General features: G+C 40.1%; 1 protein-coding gene across 1 annotated transcript in view; it reads right to left on the reverse strand.

Moving 5' to 3' along the window:
• The window catches only part of LOC122931791 (zinc finger protein 271-like), a 36,118-nt gene that overhangs the window by 2,589 nt on the left and 6,300 nt on the right, over positions 1-27,229 (reverse strand). Inside the window, exons 2-4 of the mRNA XM_044285851.1 lie at positions 9,362-9,414; positions 8,316-9,116; positions 6,520-6,655 (exon numbers count right to left, since the gene is read on the reverse strand). Coding sequence (XP_044141786.1) covers positions 6,520-6,655; positions 8,316-9,116; positions 9,362-9,414 — 990 coding nt within the window. The remainder of the gene's footprint in view (positions 1-6,519; positions 6,656-8,315; positions 9,117-9,361; positions 9,415-27,229) is intronic.

Raw genomic sequence — 27,229 nt, forward strand, 5'->3', positions numbered from 1 at the left:
GTAAAACTCTTTCACAAACTCATTGGTACGGTACAGTGATGGCAGTCAGGATCGGTGATTGTCCTTGTTCCCTGCACATTTAGAGGTATGTACTATGACATGTATGAACACTTCGTGTATAATTACATTACAGACAAAGACACATGGTCCTTATACACATCACAGATTACAATATCTTCTAATTCCTTTCACTTACAGTCAGTACTTACCAGACATGGACCCTCTACACACTCAGGACTTGATCTCCAGTAGGTGTCTTCTCCTCAGCAAGTCAGTGATCCAAGTGAATTCCCTTGGTGAATTCTGGCTTTCTTAGCCATGCTTGGGTCTTTTATACCTCTTTGGTGGCTATAGCTATCTGCTCCTCCTCTTCCCCCCAGGAGGCGCCCAGTCCCACCTTCATAATCATGAAACTTTGTTCATCAGATCTGGCTTCCCTCATTACAATATACAATGGAAGAATAATGGCCCCACCTTCTCATCAATAAGTTTAGCATTTTCTGGCCTCCTGAGATGGCTTTTCATTTACACATTGTATTTGTAGGATAGAGACCTATTGTTCACACTCCTATTTAGCATCTGTAAGAGATCCCTGGGATAATCCAAGACCATTTCATATGAGAATCACTGTAAACAATGAGCATTTTACATCCTGATGAGATACATTCCATCCAGACCTACAACCACATGACTCTCCATTTTTAATTCACATATATGAAATACTCCATATTATATTCAGTAGAACAGATTATAAGACTTTCATTATAAACCCTCTATGACAACTTGTTATAGGATTATTTTTTATTTTCAGATATCAGGCCGATACGATTCAGTTATTAATTATGCATTACTTGGTCAGCTTCAATCAACCACACATATTTCATGATCAGATACATCAGTTTTTTATATATATGACGCAATCTCTACATCATCTGCTCTGTAGTTTACTTGTGGCCATCACCATGATACAAGTTCAGACTGTCCTCATTGGGCTCCCAGATATCTGTGTCTTCATTTCCAGTTCTGAGAATGTAGACCTCTTCTGGTCATCTGTTTGGATTTCCCCTGACTATGATTGTTCCTTCATTAGATATCACTTATACCATTGAGTCCATTTCACAATCTTTAGTCCATAGAAGATATGAGGTTTAATAACAAATGATCAGCTAAGAGAAGAATGTTACAGACGTGGACAAAATTGTTGGTACCCTTTGGTCAATGAAAGAAAAAGTCACAATGGTCACAGAAATAACTTTAATCTGACAAAAGTAATAATAAATTAAAATTCTATAAATGTTAACCAATGAAAGTCAGACATTGTTTTTCAACCATGCTTCAACAGAATTATGTAAAAAAATAAACTCATGAAACAGGCATGGACAAAAATGATGGTACCCCTAACTTAATATTTTGTTGCGCAACCTTTTGAGGCAATCACTGCAATCAAACGCTTCCTGTAACTGTCAATGAGACATCTGCACCTCTCAGCAGGTATTTTGGCCCACTCCTCATGAGCAAACTGCTCCAGTTGTGTCCGGTTTGAAGGGTGCCTTTTCCAGACTGCATGTTTCAGCTCCTTCCAAAGATGCTCAATAGGATTGAGGTCAGGGCTCATAGAAGGCCACTTTAGAATAGTCCAATTTTTTCCTCTTAGCCATTCTTGGGTGTTTTTAGCGGTGTGTTTTGGGTCATTGTCCTGTTGCAAGACCCATGACCTGCGACTGAGACCAAGCTTTCTGACACTGGCTAGTACATTTCTCTCTAGAATTCCTTGATAGTCTTGAGATTTCATTGTACCCTGCACAGATTCAAGACACCCTGTGCCAGACGCAGCAAAGCAGCCCCAGAACATAACAGAGCCTCCTCCATGTTTCACAGTAGGGACAGTGTTCTTTTCTTGATATGCTTCATTTTTTCGTCTGTGAACATACAGCTGATGTGCCTTGGCAAAAACTTCGATTTTTGTCTCATCTGTCCACAGGACATTCTCCCAGAAGCTTTGTGGCTTGTCAACATGTAGTTTGGCATATTCCAGTCTTGCTTTTTTATGATTCGTTTTCAACAATGGTGTCCTCCTTGGTCGTCTCCCATGTAGTCCACTTTGGCTCAAACAACGACGGATGGTGCGATCTGACACTGATGTTCCTTGAGCATGAAGTTCACCTTGAATCTCTTTAGAAGTCTTTCTAGGCTCTTTTGTTACCATTCGGATTATCCGTCTCTTAGATTTGTCATCAATTTTCCTCCTGCGGCCACGTCCAGGGAGGTTGGCTACAGTCCCATGGATCTTAAACTTATGAATAATATGTGCAACTGTACTCACAGGAACATCTAGTTGCTTGGAGATGGTCTTATAGCCTTTACCTTTAACATGCTTGTCTATAATTTTCTTTCTGATCTCTTGAGACAGCTCTTTCCTTTGCTTCCTCTGGTCCATGTCGAGTGTGGTACACACCATATCACCAAACAACACAGTGATTACCTGGAGCCATATATATAGGCCCAATGGCTGATTACAAGGTTGTAGACACCTGTGATGCTAATTAGTGGACACACCTTGAATTAACATGTCCCTTTGGTCACATTATGTTCTGTGTTTTCTAGGGGTACCATCATTTTTGTCCATGCCTGTTTCATGAGTTTATTTTTTTACATAATTCTGTTGAAGCATGGTTGAAAAACAATGTCTGACTTTCATTGGTTAACATTTATAGAATTTTAATTTATTATTACTTTTGTCAGATTAAAGTTATTTCTGTGACCATTGTGACTTTTTCTTTCATTGACCAAAGGGTACCAACAATTTTGTCCACGTCTGTAATTGCTGTTTTTTAAACTCTGGATTTATTGAGATTAAATATCGAAGAAGGAAAAAACATGACAATCTAAAATAGAAATCCAAACTGGATGCTGCTTGTTACACCATTACTTCATCAAAGATATTTCTGCTACTTACTATAAGCAATCTGATAAATCAAAAATTAAAGGTGTTATTCAGGTAAATGTAATGATGACTTGTCCTAAAGTCATCATTTAGTCAAAACTACCTTTTTTAAACAGACAGGACAGCACATATTAAACTGATTATCTTGCCTCAATTTGTGGACATTTTGAAAGTCAGTCCAGTATGAATCGATGATAAGCATTTCCATTTTAAGCATTACCTTAATGTTGTTATGTAAATCATTTTCGGGGGGGGGGGGGGATCACTCCCATATTTCAAAGGTTATTTTCACGCATCCTGTCTTTGGACAGTTATGGAGAAGACATCCTGCTTTGGTACAAATGGTAAATAGACCATCGTTTAATAATATATTTTCTTTTTTAGAATCAGAGGATTTGAGGTGAGGTATTTATAGGAATAGAGCCATAAATGTCCTGCTTAGTAGAGTTGAGCGGACACCTGGATGTTCGGGTTCGACTGGTTCGGCTGAACTTCAGAAATTTTTTTGATTTCGGAACCCGAACTTGACCCCGAACCCCATTGAAGTCAATGGGGACCCGAAATTTTGAGCACTAAAATGGCTGTAAAAATGTCATGAAAAGGGCTAGAGGGCTGCAAATGTCGTCAAAATGTGGTTAAGAGCATGGCTAGTGCTCTGCAAACAAATGTGGATAGAGAACTGACTTAAAATAACATGAAATATGTAAAAAAAAAAAATAATCTTGCTCTAGGAGGACCAGGTCCATATGGAGTAGGAGGTTGAGGAGGCGGTGGATGTGGCGGTGTAGTTGGAAGTTGCGGTGGTGGTAGCCTACACTTCTTTTTGGTTTTAAATGTATTTGTATTTTTTTTAATTAGGGTACACCCCAAAATATTGGGAAATATAACCTGTGATAACCCCCTCCAGTCGTGCTAAACACAACTTCAGACAATACACTGGCTGCAGGGCAGGCCAGCACCTCCAAGGGGTAAAGGGCAAGCTCAGGCCATGTGCCCAATTTGGAGACCCAGAAGTTGCAGGGGCTGACCACTGTCAGTCAGTTCGTGTAGGCGTGTGCACACTTACTGCCCCACCATGTCGCACGTCCCCTTGATGTTCACGATCCAATTTGATATCTGCTCTATCAACTTTCGATGTTCTTTTATGCGCCTACCATGGTGATCACGGGTGGCGGGGAATCAGGGTTCCAGGCCAGAGAGTGAGCGTGAGAAAGAGAGACCACATCCAGGGGAGGATACATTTTTTCAAATTTAAAATTATAGAGTTGAAATATGGGAGAAATCATTAAAGCATAAATGTGTGAAATCTTTTCAAAGTTTAAGCATTGAATAAAAGTATGTAGTGAACAATAATTACTGAATAATATATTACATTTTATTCCCAGTCACCTATGCATAGAAGATGATTATTCAAGTCTACAATTGTATAATGTCAACCCAAGAATGTAACAGAAAAATTATTGAAATTTATTAAGCTGTCAACTAGGTAGAGGAGAGGTATATTACACCCTAAAATTTGTGAATTTCACCAAAAATATTTAACTGACAATTAAAAAAAAGAAAACCTGTCTACTAGGTATAGCAGTGATAAATCACACCCAAAAATAGGTGAATTTCACCGAAAAATTTAACTGACTATTATTATTTTTTTTAACCTGTCTACTACGTATAGCAGTGGTACTATACACCCAAAAATTGGTGAATTTCACTCGAAAATGTTAATGACAATTTTTTATTTTATTTTTTTAACCGGCCTACTAGGTATAGCAGTGGTACTATACACCCAAAAATTGGTGAATTTCACCCGAAAATGTAAATTACAAAGTAGTGAAATGATATAAAATAAAACACGTACAAAAAAAATAATTGATTTATGAGGTGGAGTTCCATATGGAGTAGGATTTGAGGAGGCGGTGGACGTAGCGGTGTAGGTGGACGCAGCGGTGGAGAAGGAAATGGTAGAGTGTGAAATATCCAGTGTGAGTCTATTCTGGACAAGGTACGGACAAGTCCTGAGGGATCCATGCCGGGTTCATTTTAATGAACATGAGCTTGTCCATATTGGCTGTGTACAGGCGGCTGCGCTTGTCTGTGATGATGCCCCCTGCCGTGCTAAACACACATTCAGATAATACACTGGCTGCAGGGCAGGCCAGCACCTTCAAGGCGTAAAGGGAAAGCTCAGGCTATGTGCCCAATTTGGAGACCCAGAAGTTAAAGGGGGCAGACCCGTCATTCAGTACGTGTAGGCGTGTGCACACATACTGCTCCACCATGTTGGTGAAATGCTGCCTCCTTCCTACTAAGACGTTCCATATCAGCTGGTGGTGCTGGTTGTTGTTGCGTGCTGACAAAGCTTTTCCACATTTCGGCCATGCTAACCCCGCCTTCTGAGGTGCTGGCGGTGCCCCAGCTGCATTGCTGACCTCTTCCTCGTCCTCTGCCTTCGCCTTGTGCTTCCACTATGCCCCCGCTGTCAGGTGGGAATGCCATCAGCAGCGCATCTACCAGTGTGCGCTGGTACTCGCGCATCTTACGATCACACTCCAGTGAGGGAATTAAGTGTTGTCCTTGTAACGGGGATCCAACATATAGTTGGAAGCGGAAATTTTCTTCCAAATAGTGTCAAATTTGGAAAATAAACAATTGTATTAAAGGCTTTTTTTTTTATTAATTTTTTTACACTGTACACTATGTGGTAAATATGATCTGTTACATTCATTCTCCAGGTCAGTACGGTTACAAAAATACCACACTTATATTATTTTTCTTCCGTTTTAATACAGACAAATTAAAACCTTTGAGGAAAAAAACATTTATAACCATATTCTAACCCCTATAATTTTTTTGTTCTTATGTGTACGGGGATGTGTGAGGGCTCACTTTTTGCTGGACAATCTGTCCTTTTCAGTGTTACCAATTTGCAGTGTATGCGACTTTTTGATCACTTTTAATAAAAAAATGATTGGGTAGTTGAAGTGACAAAAAATGGCAAATTGCCATTATGGCCTCCATAAATTTCAGGGAGTGCAGGTTCCAATATGCTTTTTACCATTTTTGGTGCCATAATGGCCTCTATTAAATCCGGGGATGCAGGTACCAACATGCATGCTGAGCCCACTTTATGCCTCTCCTGGTGCCAGACCTCTTGCAATGAATGCAATGAGAGCAGGCTATAGCTTTATACTTACACTGATTAAAGTCAGCCTATGGGGCAGACAAGCTGGTCAGGGGTGCAAGAATAACTGGAGTCAGCCGCACCTCCAGCTGAGTACAACTGCAAAAAAAGGGGCTCATGTCTTTTAATATATCATGCTCAAGATTAGAGCGCCAGCTCCAAAAAAAGTTCTGATTCAGATGAAACCGAAGTCTTTCTTATTATTTTTGGGCAAAGAGATGGAGAGGGAGAGAGGGTCAAATTGTGATAAATTTCTGTGCAGACTTTAAACTGTTTTCACTGAAACAAACGAAATGTCTCTTTTTATGGTTAAAATTCTTGTGACTGTGTTTAAATCAAGCAATTAAGTGTGGAACAGTCTAAAGTCCAAGCTGGGGACAAAGCATAGCCCTTTTACCAAGATCCTTATCTGCTCCACAATTAGAACTGTAGATGTTAATACAAGAATACTATCCATCATTTCTTGCAGATTTCTACAGCTTTTTCTTCTGGGATGGATATCTTCTTTTCTCCTCTTTCCTCTTGATAATTTCCTTTATGTTCAGTTTCAATATTGTCAACAGCTTATAGCAAATGAAATGAACTTAAGAACATTTTTCCAAATATATTACCAATATTATATCAGGGTGTCATCATACGGAAAATTGTTGAAAAGGGAGTTAAATATGTAGATAGAAAAGAGACGACTTTGGAAGATTTGTTAAAACCAAATTTCTTCAGGCAGCCAAGAACTCAAAAAACCTGGCTAACCATAGAGGTTCAAGTTGCAATGTGAGCACCTATACTCAGACAATGCTTCTTATAATAAAGAAGGTGTATGACATTAAAGAATTTATCCGTTGTGTCAACAATCCAGCAGTTTATAAAATTCATTGTACTGATTGCAATAAATTATATGTAGGGTGTAGAATCAGGAAACTAAAAACTAGAATTTCATAACGTACATCAGATATCAGTAAGAAACACAGAGCTACATCTGGCATAATAAACATTTCATTTAAAAAAATTCAAAAATTCCCTTAAAACTATTTTGCTTCTATGGAATTGAGTACAAAAACCAATGAGAGAAGATTAAATCTATTGAATCAGGAAGCATATTAGATCCATTGTTTGGATACAATTTTTTTTCACTGATTTAAATTACAAAACTGCTTTATTGTATATTATATTTAGTAATCTTACTTATATAAGTAATGGTTTATCTAATTTAGGACCCAAATCATATTATAGTATCACTCACTTCGAATTCCACCAAACTTTTGAATATGTCTCTGATGCAAGATGGGGATGTGGGCAGTAAGGCTGGTATGGTGATAGGTCTAAGTTGGTTTCAAAAGTGAAATGTAATCTCTGCATGATCTTAAAACTCGCAATTGGGAAAGAATGCCTTATATTATTTTTATGAATGTAACTAATAAGTAATTTTCTTTTAACTATTTTTATGGCTGGTCAACAGACTCTATATGATAGATTTTTACAGGTGTCTTAAAATGAAGTGGAAGTATACAAATTTGGTATCTATGTAACCATGTTCACCTATAGAATAAGGAGAACATGTTAATTTCACCATATAGTCAAACATATAGTTTTTCCAGCTTGCCACTTTGTGTGAAGTAATAAATGGTGCCATTAGAAAGAACAACTTGTCCTGTAGAAAACAAGCCCTCATATGATCATGTGAATGGAAAAATAAAAATATCATGGCTGTGTTAAAGCAGAAAGCAAAAAACAAAAATATAAACATGGAAAATTACCCAGTACTAAAAGAGTTAAACTTACAATGAAAATGATGAGAATAATCTCTTATTACATTGTCTTGTAAACGCCTTACTATTGTTTCACTATAAGTAAATCAGTTAAAGGGAGTTTCCCATAGAGCTCTTTTGAAATGTAGTCGTTGGTTTGTATCGCTCTCTGTGGACATCACAGCCAAGGGAAGACTCTCTGAGTGTAAAGAGACATTACTCGGTCAGTATTCACTCATTGTAAAATTTATCATAAAACATCATAAAACAAGTTGGCAGAAAAAATAAAGAACACATTATACGGTAGGTAGCAAGTACTACAGTGGAGATCCACACCTTCCACATTTCATACAGTCTAAAAATTACAGTGGCTTCTAACTTGTCCGCTTATTCATTTGCCTCAAGACCTGATTTTATACTACTGTTTCCTCATACTATACATGGTTACTTCTTCGTGTGAATTTTTAAATGTTTTAAAATATTTGATTTTTTTCTAAATCCTTTCCCACAATCTGTACATGTAAATGGCTTCTCTCCTGTGTGAATTCTGTGATGTTCAGCAAGAACTGACTTCTGACTAAAACACTTTTCACATTCAGTACATGAATATGGCTTCTCTCCTGTGTGAATTCTTTGATGTCCATCAAGTTGTGATTTATGACTAAAGCACTTCTCACATTCAGGACAAGAAAAAGGCTTCTCTCCTGTGTGAATTTTTTGATGTTGAACAAGACCTGATTTATGACTAAAACTCTTCTCGCATTCAGGACATAAAAAAGGCTTCTCTCCAGTGTGAATTTTCTGATGTTGAACAAGATGTGATTTCTGACGAAACAACTTATCACATTCTAGGCATGAAAATGGTTTCTCTCCTGTGTGATTTCTCTGATGATTTACAAGATATGCTTTCAGACTAAAACTCTTCTCACATTCAGGACATGAGTATGGCTTCTCTCCTATGTGAATTCTCTGATGTCGAACAAGATGTGACTTCTTACTAAAACAATTATCACATTCTGTACATATAAATGGCTTCTCTCCTGTGTGAATTCTTTGATGTTTAACAAGATCTGATTTATGACTAAAACACTTGTCACATTCAGGACAAGAAAATGGCTTCTCTCCTGTGTGAATTTTCTGATGTTGAACAAGACCTGTTTTATGACTAAAACACTTCTCACATTCAGGACATGAAAATGGCTTCTCTCCAGTGTGAATTTTCTGATGTCGAACAAGATGTGACTTCTTACTAAAACAATTATCACATTCTGTACATATAAATGGCTTCTCTCCTGTGTGAATTCTTAGATGTTCAACAAGATTTTTTTTTCTAATAAATGATTTCTCACATTCTGGACATTTAAGCAACCTTTCACCTTGATGAATTTTCTTAGATCTCCTTTCAAAAAGTTTACTATATTCAGATCTTGTCGACATTTCACCCAGTCTATGTTCAGTACTATTACTGACAAGTTGTAGTTTATTATCTTCTACTTTATAAGAGGAAGAGAAAAGATAAGTCCAGTAGCCTCATATCCCGTCCTCACCTGGAGAAAGAAGAACATATTTATAAGATAAAAGGTCCTTATTTTCTTTGCAAATAAAAAAATGTATGCTACCAATACATAAATATATGTAATCTGCTTCCCCATACTTATCACTGCTGACATTCCCTGACAAGGCTCCACATTTTATCAGTGATACACATGAATAAGAGCTCCATGCTACACTGGGTTATTACACACTTATGTTTGAATGGTCTTGTATGGAGATTTTCTCTCCTTGGATGTCATATTCAGAGACTTATGTTCCTCTACTTAGTTTTGCATTTTACCTTTTTAGCACTTTAGTTGATTATTAATCCTACAGACTAGTCTATACCAATGTGTTCACATAAAGGTTAGGTTTTTTTTGCACTTTAATATTATTTATTTATGAACTTTACACTTCGGTCCATGTGCTATGTAGCTAAACAATTTTTTACTTATTAAATAAATTAAAAACATGACAATCATGTCTCTCTGTCTATTAGAGAGGTGCTGGTAGTTCATAAACTGGCAACACGATTGATAATTGAAACTTCTGCACACTCTAAACTCATGTTTAATAAATTTCTATTGTTTTTTCATGATTTAAGAGGCTAATCAGTTTATAGATGGCAAACATTTTCAGTCGACAGTAATGATGAGAGAAAACAGAAAGAGTATTGGCTTCTTCCTCCACCTCTTCTGCTTCTTCCACCTATACCACCACATACGCAGCTCCTCAAGTTCCTATTGCACCCCCTGGTTCTAGATTTTAATTTAAAATTTTTATGTTATTTCAAGTCATTTCTCTATCCACATTTGTTTGCAGGACAATTGTACTGCTCTTACACCCATTTTGGATCCTTTTGCAACCCTTTTGCCCTTTCAATGACTTTTTTACAGCCATTTTTCAGCCCCAAATTTCGAGTCCCCATTGACTTCAGAGGAATTTGTTGTTCGGAGTCAAGTTTGGAACCCGTACTAAACTTTGAATCAAAGTTCAGTCGAACCATTTGAACTCAAACATCCACCGGTCCGCTCATCACTAGTCAACAGACCTTTTTCATGTCACCTGATAGTAAGATTTTAGGAAAGCATGGAGAGTGAATTGTGGTCTACTTGATTTATCTATTGATATTAACTGCATATAGGAAATACATGGATAGCATGGGAACACTAGAGCGTGAGCAGCAATGGCAGCCGCCTCTTGGTATTATCAGTAATGATAAATTTACTATCCACAAACATATCCAAGTTCATTTCAGTGACAATCTTATAATGTATTTGCTATATAATATTTAATAGAAGAATTTGTTTCCTTGACCCAATTGTTAATCTTTTCATTTATGTGCATAAAACTTTACGTTAAATTTCTAATCCCAAGAGTCCAAATCACCCTGTCATAATAAATTACCCTCCACTGTATTAATTACCTTATAGAGAACAGTATTGTCTGCAAATTTTAAAATTCTCGGCTATAAGCTCCCTGTAAAGTCAGTACTTATAATGTATAAACAAATATAACTTAAACCTGACCTTTATAGCATCCTACATGTACCTAAGACACAGTCACCATGTGCTTTCAAGATTATTGTGATACGCTGTGGTGTGTTTTGAATTTACATCATATGGACAATCCTTTAAAAAAAACTGGCAAATGGACCCCAAATCCCATTAAAGTTTTAAATAATCCCTATAAGGGGGCAACCTTTTACTTCCATATTATATAAGTACACATTAGAATACTGCACACAAGTAGGAGATGACATTAAGAAAACATTTATGGAAGTCATGACGGCACAAAATAATATGAAAAGGAAATGTTTTGTGATCCACCATCCTCTACACTATGTACTGTCTACAATATGTGTTATGTGTACAGACCTTTATTATATAACTGTAGATACAAAGATATCTCTAGTTAGAGGAGCATATAACGGTATCTGTAGAGAAAATGATGTGTGAGTTAATTACAGATTTGTCCTGTGAGTAAAACTCTTTCAAAAACTTATTGGTACAGTCCAGTGATAGCAGTCAGTATCAGTGATTGTCCGTGTTCCCTGCACATTTAGAGGTATGTACTATGACATGTATGGACACTGCGTGTATAATTACATTACAGACAAAGATACATTGTCCTTATACACATCACAGATTACAATATCTTCTAATTCCTTCCACTGACAGTCAATACTTACCAGACATGGACCCTCTACACACTTAGGACTTGATCTCCAGTCAGTGTCTTCTCCTCAGCAAGTCAGTGATCCAAGTGAATTCCCTTGGTGAATTCTGGCTTTCTTAGCAATGCTTGGGTCTTTTATATCTTTGGTCTTTGCTATCTGCTCCTCCTCTTCCCCCCCAGGTGGCGCTCAGTCCCACCTTCATAATCATGGAACTTTGTTCATCAGATCTGGCTTCCCTCATTACAATATACAATGGAAGAATAATGGCCCCACCTACTCGTCAATAAGTTTAGCATTTTCTGGCCTCCTGAGTTGGCTCTTCATTTACACATTGTATTTGCAGGATAGAGACCTATTGTTCACACTCCTATTTATCATCTATAAGAGATCCCTGGGATACTCCAAGACCTTTCCATATGAGAATCAGTGTAAACAATGAGCATTTTACATCCTGATGAGATACATTCCATCCAGACCTACAACCACATAACTCTCAATTTTTAATTCACATATGTGAAATACTCCATTTTATATTCAGTAGAACAGATTATAAGACTTTCATTATAAACCCTCTATGACAACTTGTTATATGATATTTTTTTTATTTTACAGCTGATACATCAGGCTGATACGATTCAGTTATGAATTATGCATTACTGGGTCAGCTTTAATCAACCACACACATTTCATGATCAGATACATCATTTTTTTTTATATATGTCATAATCTCTACATCATCTGCTCTGTAGTTTACTTGTGGCCATCACCATGATACAAGTTCAGACTGTCCTCACTGGGTTCCCAGATATCTGTGTCTTTATTTCCAGTTCTGAGAATGTAGACCTCTTCTGGTCATCTGTTTGGATTTCTCATGACTATGATTATTCCTTCATTAGATACCACTTATACCATTGAGTCCATTTCACAATCTTTAGTCCATAGAACATATGAGGTTTCATAACAAATGATCAGCTAAGAGAAGAATGTTAATTGCTGTTTTTAAAACTCTGGATTTATTGAGATTAAATATAGAAGAAGGAAAAAACATGACAATCTGAAATAGAAATCCAAACTGGATGCTGCTTGTTACACCATGACTTCATCAGAGATATTTCTGCTACCTATTTGATAAGAAGCAATCTGATAAATCAAAAATTAAAGGGGTTATTTAGGTAAATTTAATCATGACTTCTCTGATCAGATCTGATATTGATGACCTAGCCCGAGGATGGGTCGTCAATACAAATAATCAGATAACTGGATTTCTAGAAGTTTAAATGATTATGATACTCTTAATGTAATGCTTTTAATTTCTAACATTCCAGCTAAAATTATCATTTAGTCAAAACTACCTTTTTTAAAACAGACAGGACAGCACATATTAAACTGATTATCTTGCCTCAATTTGTGGACATTTTGAAAGTCAGTCCAGTATGGATTGATGATAAGCATTTCCATTTTATCGAGAAGCTTATGAACGATCTAATATGGGGCAGAAAAGGGTTAGAATTACCTTGATTTTGTTATGTAAATAGTTTTCTGGGGGGGAGGGTTGTCACTCCCATATTTTAAAGGTTATTTTCACGCATCCTGTCTTTGGACAGGTATGGAGAAGATATCCTGATTTGGTACAAATAGTGAATAGACCATCATTTAATAATATATTTTCTTTTTTAGAATCAGAGGATTTAAGGGGAGGTATTTATAAGAATAGAGCCATGAATGTCCTGCTTAGTAGAGTTGAGCGGACACCTGGATGTTCTGGTTCGACGGGTTCGGCTGAACTTCAGAAAACAGTTCGAGTTCGGGACCCGAACTTGACCCTGAACCCGAACCCCATTAACCCCTTAGGGACCCATGACATACCGGTACGGCATGTTTCCCGAGTCCTTAAGGACCCATGACGTACCGGTACGTCATGAGTTTAAATTGAGATTGTGGCGCCCCAGGGGTTAATCCGCTCAGGATGCCGGCTGAAATCATTCAGCCGGCATCCTGTCACAACGCCTGGGGGGGTCATATGACCCCCCCGTATCGGCGATCGCAGCAAACCGCAGGTCAATTCAGACCTGCGGTTTGTTGCTATTTCTGCTGTTTCTGATCGCCACGGTCCCTGACCGCGGCGATCAGAAACTTTAGTGTGGCACAAATCTATAGTGATCACCCCCCCCCCTGCACCCCTGCATGATTTTAGCCTGGTGGGAGGTGCAGGGGGGGTGTTGCGGGCGGTGTGGGCGGTGCGGGAGGCGGGCAGTGCGGCAGGCGGGATCGCGATCCCCCGCCCGCCTCCCGCTGAATAATCGTTGGCTTCTAGTGGGTATACCAGGGTGCCAGCACATTGCTGGCACCCTGGTATAAACGGCTGACATCTGTGAATGGATGTCAGCCGTTTAACCCTTTCCATACAGCGGTCCGTACGGACCGCTGTATGGAAAGAGTTAACAGTAAGATGCGGCTCCCTCCCTCTCCAATCGGGGGGCTGCTGTGCCTTTGCAGCCCCCCGATGGGAGAGGGAGAGAGCCCCCAGACAGCCCCCCGAAGCCCCAGTCCTTACCCTTCCCCGTCTGTGAAGTTGTGGCAGACGGGGAAGGTTCCCATGGCAACAGGACGCCTGCTCAGGCGTCCTGCTGTCCATGGTGCTGAACAGATCTGTGCTGAAAGCATAGATCTATTCAGTGTAAGTAAAATACAGTGCAGAACCCTATATAGGTTCTGTACTGTATTATGCAGACACCAGACCCACTGGATCTTCAAGAACCAAGTGGGTCTGGGTCAAAAAAAAAGTAAGAAAAAGTGAAAAAAATGTGAAAATCAAAAAACACATTTATCACTAATTAAAAAAAAAAAAAAAAAAAATTCCCTACACATGTTTGGTATCGCCGCGTCCGTAACGACCTGATCTATAAAACGGTCATGTTACTTTCCCCACACGGTGAACGCCATAAAAATAAAAAAATAAAAACTATGAGAAAATTTAAATTTTGCCCACCTTACTTCCCAAAAAAGGTAATAAAAGTGATCAAAAAAGTCGCATGTACTCCAAAATAGTGCCAATCAAACCGGCATCTCATCCCGCAAAAAATGAGACCCTACCCAAGATTATCGCCCAAAAACTGAAAAAACTATGGCTCTTAGACTATGGAAACACTAAAACATCATTTTTTTTGTTTCAAAAATTAAATCATTGTGTAAAACTTACATAAATAAAAAAAAGTATACATATTAGGTATCGCCGTGTCCGTGACAACCTGCTCTATAAAATTACCACATGATCTAACCTTTCAGATGAATGTTGTAAATAACAAAAAAAAACGGTGCCAAAAAAGCTATTTCTTGTTACCTTGCCGCACAAAAAGTGTAATATAGAGCAACCAAAAATCGTATGTACCCTAAACTAGTACCAAGAAAACTGCCACCTTATCCCGTAGTTTCTAAAATGGGGTAACTTTTTTGGAGTTTCTACTCTAGGGGTGCATCAGGGGGGCTTCAAATGGGACATGGTGTAAAAAAAACAGTCCAGCAAAATCTGCCTTCCAAAAACCGTATGGCATTCCTTTCCTTCTGCGCCCTGCCGTGTGCCCGTACAGCAGTTTACGACCACATATGGGGTGTTTCTGTAAACTACAGAATCAGGGCCATAAATAATGAGTTTTGTTTGGCTGTTAACCCTTGCTTTGTTACTTGAAAAAATATATTAAAATGGAAAATCTGCCAAAAAAGTGAAATTTTGAAATTGTATCTCTATTTTCCATTATATCTTGTGCAACACCTAAAGGGTTAACAAAGTTTTTAAAATCAGTTTTGAATACCTTGAGGGGTGTAGTTTCTTAGATGGGGTCACTTTTAGGGAGTTTCTACTCTAGGGGTGCATCAGGGGGCTTCAAATGGGACATGGTGTCAAAAAACCAGTCCAGCAAAATCTGGCTTCCAAAAACCAAACGGCGCACCTTTCACTCTACGCCCCGCTGTGTGGCCGTACAGTAGTTTACGGCCACATATGGGGTGTTTCTGTAAACGGCAGAGTCAGGGCAATAAAGATACAGTCTTGTTTGGCTGTTAACCCTTGCTTTGTTAGTGGAAAAAATGGGTTAAAATGGAAAATTAGGCAAAAAAATGAAATTCTCAAATTTCATCCCCATTTGCCAATAACTCTTGTGCAACACCTAAAGGGTTAACAAAGTTTGTAAAATCAGTTTTGAATACCTTGAGGGGTGTAGTTTATAGAATGGGGTCATTTTTGGGTGGTTTCTATTATGTAAGCCTCGCAAAGTGACTTCAGAGCTGTAGTGGTCCCTAAAAATTGGGTTTTTGTAAATTTCTGAAAAATTTCAATATTTGCTTCTAAAGTTCTAAACCTTGTAACATCCCCAAAAAATAAAATATCATTCCCAAAATAATTCCAACCTGAAGTAGACATATGGGGAATGTAAAGTCATCACAATTTTTGGGGGTATTACTATGTATTACAGAAGTAGAGAAACTGAAACTTTGAAATTTGCTAATTTTTCCAAATTTTTTGTAAATTAGGTATTTTTTTATGCAAAAAAAATATTTTTTTTGACTTCATTTTACCAGTGTCATGAAGTACAATATGTGACGAAAAAACAATCTCAGAATGGCCTGGATAAGTCAAAGTGTTTTAAAGTTATGAGCACTTAAAGGGACACTGGTCAGATTTGCAAAAAATGGCCAAGTCCTTAAGGTGAAATAGGGCTGAGTCCTTAAGGGGTTAAAGTCAATGGGGACCTGAACTTTTGAGCACTAAAATGGCTGCAAAAATGTCATGGAAAGGGCTAGAGGGCTACAAATGTCGTCAAAATGTGGTTAAGAGCATCACAACAAATGGGGATAGAGAAATGACTCAAAATAACATAAAATACGTAAAAATAAAACATAATAATCTTGCTCAAGGAGGACCAGGTCCATATAGAGTCGGAGGTTAAGGAGAAGGTGGATGTGGCGGTGTAGGTGGAAGTTGCAGTGGAGGAGGAGGTAGCCTACACTTCTTTTTTGGTTTTAAATGTATTTGTATTTTTTTAATTAGGGTACACCCCAAAACATTGGGAAATATAACCTGTGATAACTCCCTCCAGTCATGCTAAACACACGTTCAGACAATACACTGGCTGCAGGGCAGGCCAGCACCTCCAAGGGGTAAGGGGCAAGCTCAGGCCATGTGCCCAATTTGGGGAACCAGAAGTTGCAGGGGCAGACCCATCAGTCAGTTCGTGTAGGCGTGTGCACACATACTGCCCCACCATGTCGCATGTCCACGTAGTGTTCAGGATCCAATTTGATATCTGCTCTATCAACTTTCGATGTTCTTTTATGCACCTACCATGGTGATCACGGGTGGCGGGGAATCAGGGTTCCAGGCCAGAGAGTAAGAGTGAGAAAGAAAGACCACATCCAAGGGAGGATTCATTTTTTCAAATTAAAATTTATAGAGTTGATATATGGGAGAAATTATTAAAGCGTAAAAGTGTGAAAACTTTTTAAAGTTTAAGCATTGATTGAAAGTATGTGGCGCAGATTAATTACTGAATAATATATTACATTTTATTCCCTGTCACCTATGCACAGTAGATGTTTATTCACATCTAAAATTGTATAATGTCAACTGAAGAATGTAACAGAAATTTTTTTGAAATTTATTAAGCTGTCAACTAGGTAGAGGAGGGGTATATTACACGCAAAAATGGGTAAATTTAACCGAAAAATGTAACTGACTATTATTATTATTTTTTTACCTGTCTACTAGGTATAGCAGTAGTACTATACACCAAAAAATTGTTGAATTTCACCACAATATATAACTGACAATTTTATTTTTGTTTAACCTGTCTACTAGGTGTAGCAGTGGTACTATACACCCAAAAATTTGTTAATTTCACCCGAAAATGTTAATGACAATTTTTTTTTTAAACCGGCCTACTAGGTATAGCAGTGGTACAATACACCCAAAAATTTGTGAATTTCACCCGAAAATGTTAATGACAATTTATTTTATTTTTTAACCTGCCAATTAGGTATTGCAGTGGTACTATACACCCAAAAATTGGTTAATTTCACCCGAAAATGTAAATGACAAAGTAGTGAAATGATATAAAATAAAACACGTACAAATAAAAAAAATAATGGTAGCCAACACAGGTTTTTGGTTTTAATTTAATTTTTTAAAATTGGGGTACACTCCAAAAGAGTGTGAAATATCCAAAATACAAACATGAGCAATTGCGCTGCAGTATAACAATGGCTGCTTAGTGCCGGTATACATTTCTATTCTGCACAAGGTACAGACAAGTCCTGAGGGATCCATGCCTGGTTCATTTTAATGAATATGAGGTTGTCCACATTGGCTGTGGACAGTCGGCTGTGCTTTTCTGTGATGACGCCCCCTGCCGTGCTAAACACACAATCAGATAATACACTGGCTGCAGGGCAGGCCAGCACCTTCAAGGCGTAAAGGGCAAGCTCAGGCCATGTGCCCAATTTGGAGACCCAGAAGTTGAAGGGGGCAGACCCGTCATTCAGTACGTGTAGGCGTGTGTACACATACTGCTCCACCATGTTGGTGAAATGCTGTCCCCTGCTAAGACGTTCCATATCAGCTGGTGGTGCTGGTTGTTGTGGCGTGCTGGCAAAGCTTTTCCACATTTCGGCCATGCTAACCCTGCCTTCTGAGGTGCTGGCGGTGCCCCAGCTGCGCTGCTGACCTCTTCCTTGTCCTCTGCCTTTGCCTTGTGCTTCCATTGTGCCCCCGCTGTCAGGTGGGAATGCCACCAGCAGCGCGTCTACCAGCTTGTGCTTGTACTCGCGCATCTTACGATTACGCTCTAGTGAGGGAATTAAGAACGGTATGTTGTCCTTGTAACGGGGTTCCAGCAGTGTGGCCACCCAGTAATCAGCACAAGTTAGAATGTGGGTAACTCATCGGTCGTGGCGGAGACACTGCAGCATGTAATCGCTCATGTGTGTTAGGCTGCCCAGAGGCAATGAAAAGCTATCCTCTGAGGGATGTGAATCGTCTGTGTCCTCTTTATCCCCCCATCCATGCACCAGTGAAGGCCATGAGCTGGTCTGGGTGCCACCCTGCTGTGAACATGGTTTCTCCTCCTCCATCTCCTCATCCTCCACCTCCTCATCCTCCAGAACTGTGCCCTGGCTGGACAATTGTGTACCTTTGGTTTGTGGGTGCAGGAACCCACCCTCGGAGCCACTTGGGAATGACTGGCCGGAAATTGTACGAAATGATCCCTCTTTCTCCTCCTCCTGTGCCAAATCCTCTTCCATCATCGCCAGGAGCATTTTTTCAAGGAGGCATAGTAGTGGGATAGTAACGCTGAGAACAGCGTTATCGGAACTGGCCATGTTGGTGGAGAACTCAAAACAACGCAGCAAGGAACACATGTCTCGCATGGAGACCCAGTTCTTAGTGGTGAAGTGGTGCGACTCACTCATGCGTGCTGCAGCTGAAACTCCACTATCGCCTGCTGCTGCTCGCACAGTCTGGCCAGCATGTGCAAGGTGGATTTACTCCTTGTGGGCACGTCGCATATGAGGCAGTGAGCGGGAAGGCCGAAGTTACGCTGCAGCGCTGACAGGCAAGCAGCAGCAGGGTGAGAATGCCGAAAGCGCGCAGAGGCGGCCAGCACTTTATGCAGAAGCTCTGACATATCAGGGTAATTTTTATAGAATCTGCACCACCAAATTCAGCACATGCATCAAACCGGCTAGTTCCAGAGCTGCTACGAGATTTCGCCCATTATCGCACACCACCAGGCCGGGCTTGAGGCTGACTGGCACAAACCACTCATCGGTCTGTTGTTCAATGCCTGTTCATAGCTCCTGCGCGGTGTGGGGTTTGTCCCCCAAACAGATACGTTTTAAAACTGCCTGCTGTAGTTTACCCCTGGCTGTGATGAAGTTGGTGGTGAAGGTGTAACGCTGACTGCATGAGGAGCTGGTAGAGGATGAGGAAGCAGAGTTGGAGGAGAAAGCAACAGGAGGCAAACTGAAGAGCCCTGCAATCCTCGGTGGTGGAAAAACATGCGCCAAACTGCTATCCGCCTCAGGCCCAGCCACCACTGCATTTACCCAGTGTGCTGTTATGGAGATATAACGTCCCTGATCGTGCTTACTGGTCCACGTATCCGTAGTCAGGTGCACCTTGCCACCGATAGCGTTGCGCAGTGCACACCTGATTTTGTCCCCTACTTGTTTGTGCAGGGAAGGGATGGCTCGCCTTGAAAATTAGTGGCGGCTGGGCACGACGTACTGTGGGACAGCCACCGCCATAAAGCTTTTAAAACTATACGTCTCCACCAGACTGAATGACAGCATTTCAAAGGCAAGTAATTTAGAAATGCTTGCATCCAGGGCTAGGGATCGCGGGTGGGTAGGGGGGTACTTCCTCTTCCTCTCCAGCGTTTGGGAGATGGAGAGCTGAACGCTTCCGTGAGACATTGTGGAGCTGCTTGGTGACCCAGGTGTTTGTGTTGCTGGCAGATCCTCTGTTTGCCGGGTGGCAGGTGGCATTGTCACTCCAGAGGTGGATGAAGAGGCTGAGACTGCAGCAGAAGAAGCAGGAAGAGCCAGAGACCTTTCTTAGCTTTTGAGGTATATAATCCACTGCAGCTTGTGCTTTGCACTTAAATGCCTGGTCATGCAGGTTGTGCTCAGGTTGAGACTGTTTATGCCTCGCTTCAGGCTCTGATTGCACAGCATGCAAACCACTCGTGTCTTGTTATCAGTACATTGTCTGAAGAACTGCCACGCCAGGGAACTCCTTGGAGCTGGCTTTGGTGTGCTCGGTCCCTTGCTGCAGTAGGCAGTAGCAGGCATACTGTCTAGAGGACGGCCGCTCCACTGTTGCACGCTGCTCACTCTTCTGCTGTGCTGGTGGCTCTGTGCGACCACCGCCTCATTCTCCGAACTACATAGGGCACTCGCATGACCTTGCTTCCATGTGGGGTCGAGGACCTCATCGTCCTCCACATCATCTTCCACCCAGTCTTCACCCCTGCCTTCCTTGTCGGTCTGCACACTTTCGAAAGCCCCAGCAGTTGGCACCTGTGTTTCGTCATCATCCGAGACGTGCTGCGATGGTCCTCCCATGTATTCCTCTTGAAAAATAAGTGGTTGGGCATCGGTGCACTCAATCTCTTCCAATTATGAGGCAGGGCTAGGTGGATGACCCTGGGAAACCCTGCTAACAGAGTCATCAAAAAGCAGAAGAGACTGCTGGGGGTGAGGTGAAAGACTGATGGACATCGGCTGCAGGTACCAACTGTGGTCTTTCAGCAGGAGACCGGGTGGGAGACAATGTGAAGGAACTGGATCCACTGTCAGCAACCTAATCTACTATCGCCTGTACTTGTTCAGGCCTCACCATTCGTAGAGCAGCATTAGGCCCGACCAAATACCTCTGCAGGTTTTGTCGCCTACTCGCACCTGAGGAAGGGGTTTCACTTGTGCCTGTAGCTGGCACAGATTGACCACGTCCTCTCCCTGCAACAGGAGCTGCACCAGCAGCACCACGGCCTGGGCAACGTCCCTTATTTTATGCTCTTCTCATATTTCTTGAATTTAGGATCTCGCCCTAAATGGGTGTTTAATTAATAGTTGAATAGAACAACAGTATGTAAAGGGTGTATCTCACACGGCCTGAACCAGACTAGGCTACAATTAAAGATTTTTTGGCCCAAAATGGCTGTATTTCAAATGCCTGAATCAAACCCCTGTATGTAGAGGGTGTATCTCACACGGTCTGAACCAGTGTAGGCCTGAATTAAATATTTCTTTGCCCAAAATAGCTGTATTTCAAATGGCAGTATTTCAAATGCCTGAATCAAACCCCTGTATGTAGAGGGTGTATCCCACAGGGCCTGAACCAGTGTAGGCCTAAATTAAATATTTCTTTGCCCAAAATGGCTGCATTTTATATGGCTGTATTTCAAATGCCTGAATCAAATCCCTGTATGTAGAGGGTGTATCTCACACTGTCTGGTGGCCTGAATTAAATATTTATTTGCCCAAAATAGCTGTATTTCAAATGGCAGTATTTCAAATGCCTGAATCAAACCCCTGTATGTAGAGGGTGTATCCCACAGGGCCTGAACCAGTGTAGGCCTGAATTAAATATTTATTTGCCCAAAATGACTGTATTTCACGTGCCTGAATAAAACTCCTGTATGTAGAGGGTGTATCTCACATGGTCAGAACCAGTGTAGGCCTGAATTCAATATTGGTGCGCCAAATGGCGGTATTTCAAATCCCTGAATGAAACAGGGCCTGAACCAGTGTAGGCCTAAATTAAATATTTATTTGCCCAAAATGGCTGTATTTCTTTATTTTTTTATTTAACATCTTTATTGCTATGCAAAACAAATACACAAAGTAAGTTCAATCTCAATATATTGTGATGCATCCCCCTACCCCCCCCCCCAACCCTCCTAGCCCCCCTTAGAGAAAGAAGAGAGAGGAGGGGAGAAAGGAAGAGGAGAGGGGAAAGAGAAGAAAAAAAAAATATATTATTTGTTATTATCTTCCAAATACAATCAGATCAGGACTTCCAGTCATCCCATATCTTAATCCATTTCTTTAATACCTCTCTCTGCTTATAAAGAATCCGTTCATAGTTTTTAACCTTATTAACCAGATTTATCTAGTTATTTACCTCAGGAGTATGGCGTGCAAACCAGCACTGACTAATCAGAAGTCTGGCCAGTAATAGTATTCTCCCTTTTGATATTTATGACTACTTAATGACGAAAGATCGTTCAGTAGAAATAATTGTGGGTCAAGAGGAATCTGTATTTTTAATTTGTCAGTGAGGAAACTAACAATACCATTCCAGTATTCTCCAAGTTCTGGGCATGCCCAAATCGTGTGCAGATAATCCGCACCTACAGTATCACATCTAGGGCACTTAGAGGTATCTCTTAATCCACACTTGTTTAACCAGATGGGGGTAACATTTAGTCTATGATAAATATTGAATTGTATTAAACATAATTAAAGTTGTGAGATAGTACATTTGGATTAGTAAAATTGCTTCCCCACCCTACCAGTTGTATTTTTTGGGCAATCCTTCTCCCAAGCCCTTTGTCCCGGCGATTGTGTCTCCCCGAGACGTGACTTAAGTAATAATTTATATCCATTCGAAATCTTCATTCTTAGTGATATCTTCCCTAACCACTCATTTAACGGAGAAGAATTATCTATTTCTAACAGTGATTTATCATCCAAACTAAAAAGTGCCGACCGAAGCTGAAAGTACCTAAACCAAGAAAGGTTCTCTACATTATATGATAATTCTACGAATGACTTAATCTCTCTATTCTTAACAACCTGTGTGATATAAAGAATCCCATTCTTTTGCCAGAATTGATCCATTGCTATACCCTCTAGGGTATGTAAGTGAATATTATGCCAAAGAGGCGTTAATATAAGTGATCCCTTTACCCCCAACCATCCTCTAGTGGTAGCCCACATTTTTAATAATGATTTTGTGGTCTCTTTGTGGCCCTGGTCTCTATTAATCAATAGCCCTGATTCCAGGAGCATGAATATGTTATTATGTAAGGAGCTTCTTACCAAACTGCTTAAAAAGGTACTATTTTGCCATTCAATACACGTCCATAGCTGAGCAGCAATGAAATAACCTTTGAAGCATGGGAGATTTAAACCCCTCTGCTCCAGAGGTTTATATAGATATTCAAATTTGAGTCTCACACGTTTTCTTCCCCAGACTAGGTCATTAATTATTCTTTCCATAAGTTTAAAATATTTATCCTCTATCCAAATAGGTATATTCCTAAGAACATAAAGAAAATGGGGTAGAATCACCATCTTGACCAGTGAAACTCGGTCAGCTCTAGATAAAGGGAGTCTCAACCAAATCCCTATTTTTGCCCTAGTTTTCATTATCAATGGGATCAGATTGAGTTGTACAGAGTTTTCAACCTTGGGAGATATCATCATACCCAAGTATTGAAAAGTGTCGACAACATCTAGCTGGGTTATCGAGGATTCCTTTTGGGACACTGGATCTAATGGCATCAGAATTGTCTTCGACCAGTTTATAGCTAGGCCTGATACCTCACCAAATAGTTTAACCATGCGGATAATTCTTGGGACAGTTATTTCTGTATTATCTATAAAAAAAAAAAGAACATCATCCGCGTATAAAGAAATACGATCCTCGACGCCTAGTATTCCAAATCCTTTAATTTGTATGTCCTGCCTAATAGCCAGAGCCAAAGGCTCAATATAAATATCAAATAGGAGTGGTGATAGTGGGCAGCCATGGCGAGTACCTCTGTTTAAATCAAAACTGGTATTGAGACTCCCGCTGATACTCAACTTAGCCGTGGGGGATCTATAGAGCAATTAATCATATTTATAAATCCCTGTATGTAGAGGGTGTATCTCACACGGTCTGAACCAGTGTAGGCCTGAATTCAGTATTGGCGCACCAAATGGCTGTATTTCAAATGTCTGAATCAAACCTCTGTATGTAGAGGGTGTATCTCACAGGGCCTGAAACCGTGTAGGCCTAAATTAAATATTTTTTTGCCCAAAATGACTGTATTTCAAATGGCTGTATTTCAAATCCCGTATGTAGAGGGTGTATCTCACAATGTCTGAACCAGTGTAGGTCTGAATTAAATATTTATTTGCCCAAAATAGCTGTATTTCAAATTGCTGTATTTCAAATGCCTGATTCAAACCCCTGTATGTATAGGGTGTATCTCACACGGCCTGAACCAGTGTAGGCCTGAATTTAATATTGGTGCACCACATGGCAGTATTTCAAATGCCTGAATCAAACCCCCTGTATGTAGAGAGTGTATCTTACACGGCCTAAACCAGTGTAGACCTGAATTCAATATTGGTGCACCAAATGGCTATATTTCAAATGCCTGAATCAAACCCCTGTATGTAGAGGGTGTATCTCACAACTATTTGAACCAGTGTAGGCCTGAATTAAATATTTCTTTGCACCAAATGGCTGTATTTCAAATTGCTATATTTCAAATGCCTGAATCAAACCCCTGTATCTCAAACGGTCTAAACCAGTGTAGGCCTGAATTCCATATTGGTGCACCAAATGGCTGTATTTCAAATGCCTGAATAAAACCCCTGTATGTAGAGGGTGTATCTCACACGGCCTGAACCAGTGTAGGCCTGAATTAAATATTTATTTGCCCAAAATGGCTGTATTTCAAATGGCTGTATTTCAAATGCCTGAATCAAACCCCTGTATGTAGAGGGTGTATCTCACATGGTTTGAACCAGTGTAGGCCTAAATTAAAGATTTCTTTAACCAAAATGGCTGTATTTCAAATGGCTGTATTTCAAATCCCGTATGTAGAGGGTGTATCTCACACTGTCTGAACCAGTGTAGGTCTGAATTAAATATTTCTTTGCCCAAAATAGCTGTATTTCAAATTGCTGTATTTCAAATGCCTGAATCAAACCCCTGTATGTATAGGGTGTATCTCACACGGCCTGAACCAGTGTAGGCCTGAATTTAATATTGGTGCACCACATGGCAGTATTTCAAATGCCTGAATCAAACCCCCTGTATGTAGAGAGTGTATCTCACACGGCCTAAACCAGTGTAGACCTGAATTCAATATTGGTGCACCAAATGGCTATATTTCAAATGCCTGAATCAAACCCCTGTATGTAGAGGGTGTATCTCACAACTTTTTGAACCAGTGTAGGCCTGAATTAAATATTTCTTTGCACCAAATGGCTGTATTTCAAATTGCTATATTTCAAATGCCTGAATCAAACCCCTGTATCTCAAACGGTCTAAACCAGTGTAGGCCTGAATTTAATATTGGTGCACCAAATGGCTGTATTTCAAATGCCTGAATTAAACCCATGTTTGTAGAGGGAGTATCTCACACGGCCTGAACCAGTGTAGTCCTGAATTCAATATTGGTGCACCAAATGGCTATATTTCAAATGCCTGAATCAAACCCCTGTATGTAGAGGGTGTATCTCACAACTATTTGAACCAGTGTAGGCCTGAATTAAATATTTCTTTGCACCAAATGGCTGTATTTCAAATTGCTATATTTCAAATGCCTGAATCAAACCCCTGTATCTCAAACGGTCTAAACCAGTGTAGGCCTGAATTCCATATTGGTGCACCAAATGGCTGTATTTCAAATGCCTGAATAAAACCCCTGTATGTAGAGGGTGTATCTCACACGGCCTGAACCAGTGTAGGCCTGAATTAAATATTTATTTGCCCAAAATGGCTGTATTTCAAATGGCTGTATTTCAAATGCCTGAATCAAACCCCTGTATGTAGAGGGTGTATCTCACATGGTTTGAACCAGTGTAGGCCTAAATTAAAGATTTCTTTAACCAAAATGGCTGTATTTCAAATGGCTGTATTTCAAATCCCGTATGTAGAGGGTGTATCTCACACTGTCTGAACCAGTGTAGGTCTGAATTAAATATTTCTTTGCCCAAAATAGCTGTATTTCAAATTGCTGTATTTCAAATGCCTGAATCAAACCCCTGTATGTATAGGGTGTATCTCACACGGCCTGAACCAGTGTAGGCCTGAATTTAATATTGGTGCACCACATGGCAGTATTTCAAATGCCTGAATCAAACCCCCTGTATGTAGAGAGTGTATCTCACACGGCCTAAACCAGTGTAGACCTGAATTCAATATTGGTGCACCAAATGGCTATATTTCAAATGCCTGAATCAAACCCCTGTATGTAGAGGGTGTATCTCACAACTTTTTGAACCAGTGTAGGCCTGAATTAAATATTTCTTTGCACCAAATGGCTGTATTTCAAATTGCTATATTTCAAATGCCTGAATCAAACCCCTGTATCTCAAACGGTCTAAACCAGTGTAGGCCTGAATTTAATATTGGTGCACCAAATGGCTGTATTTCAAATGCCTGAATTAAACCCATGTTTGTAGAGGGAGTATCTCACACGGCCTGAACCAGTGTAGTCCTGAATTCAATATTGGTGCACCAAATGGCGATATTTCAAATCTCTGAATCTAACCCAAATGTATTAAGGGTGGATCTAGGGTTGCCACCTTTTCTTAAAGCCAAACCCGAACAGAAAGGAGGGAGGGTGGGCGTGTCTGAAGTCAGCGCCACCCTGGGAAAGCATTGCATCACTCCCAGCTGATCGCTGTGCCCAGGTCTGAGAAAGGCTTGTACCCGGGCACAGGATTACAAACTCGGACTGTCCGGGTAATTCCCGTATGGGTGGCAACCCTAGTTGTATCTCACAATGACATCTGCATCAAAGGCTGCCAACTAAATTATTTTTACCCAAACTAGTATTTGTTTAACAACTGAATTTGACAGCAGTATATAAGCCTGTAATTTCACACGTGCTGATGCTGCAAGGCCTGAAAATAGTGTTTTTTGTCAAAAAAGTGTCTTTTTAAAACCCCAGAAAATGATGGGTGTATTTCTAGCTTAAATTGCACGCTGACTAATCCAGATGTTGTAGATTGCCAAAAAAGTGTTGTTTTTTTTTAAAGCTGTATATATTAAACTTGAGTTTAACACTTGCAGATCAATCCTGTAATCTGTGAATTGCGTGATCTGCGCTGCAATAACTTGTGTGGTTGCCAGGGCCAGATATAGG

This window comes from Bufo gargarizans, chromosome 3 (genome assembly GCF_014858855.1).
Source record: "Bufo gargarizans isolate SCDJY-AF-19 chromosome 3, ASM1485885v1, whole genome shotgun sequence".
Classification (NCBI taxonomy): domain Eukaryota; kingdom Metazoa; phylum Chordata; class Amphibia; order Anura; family Bufonidae; genus Bufo; species Bufo gargarizans.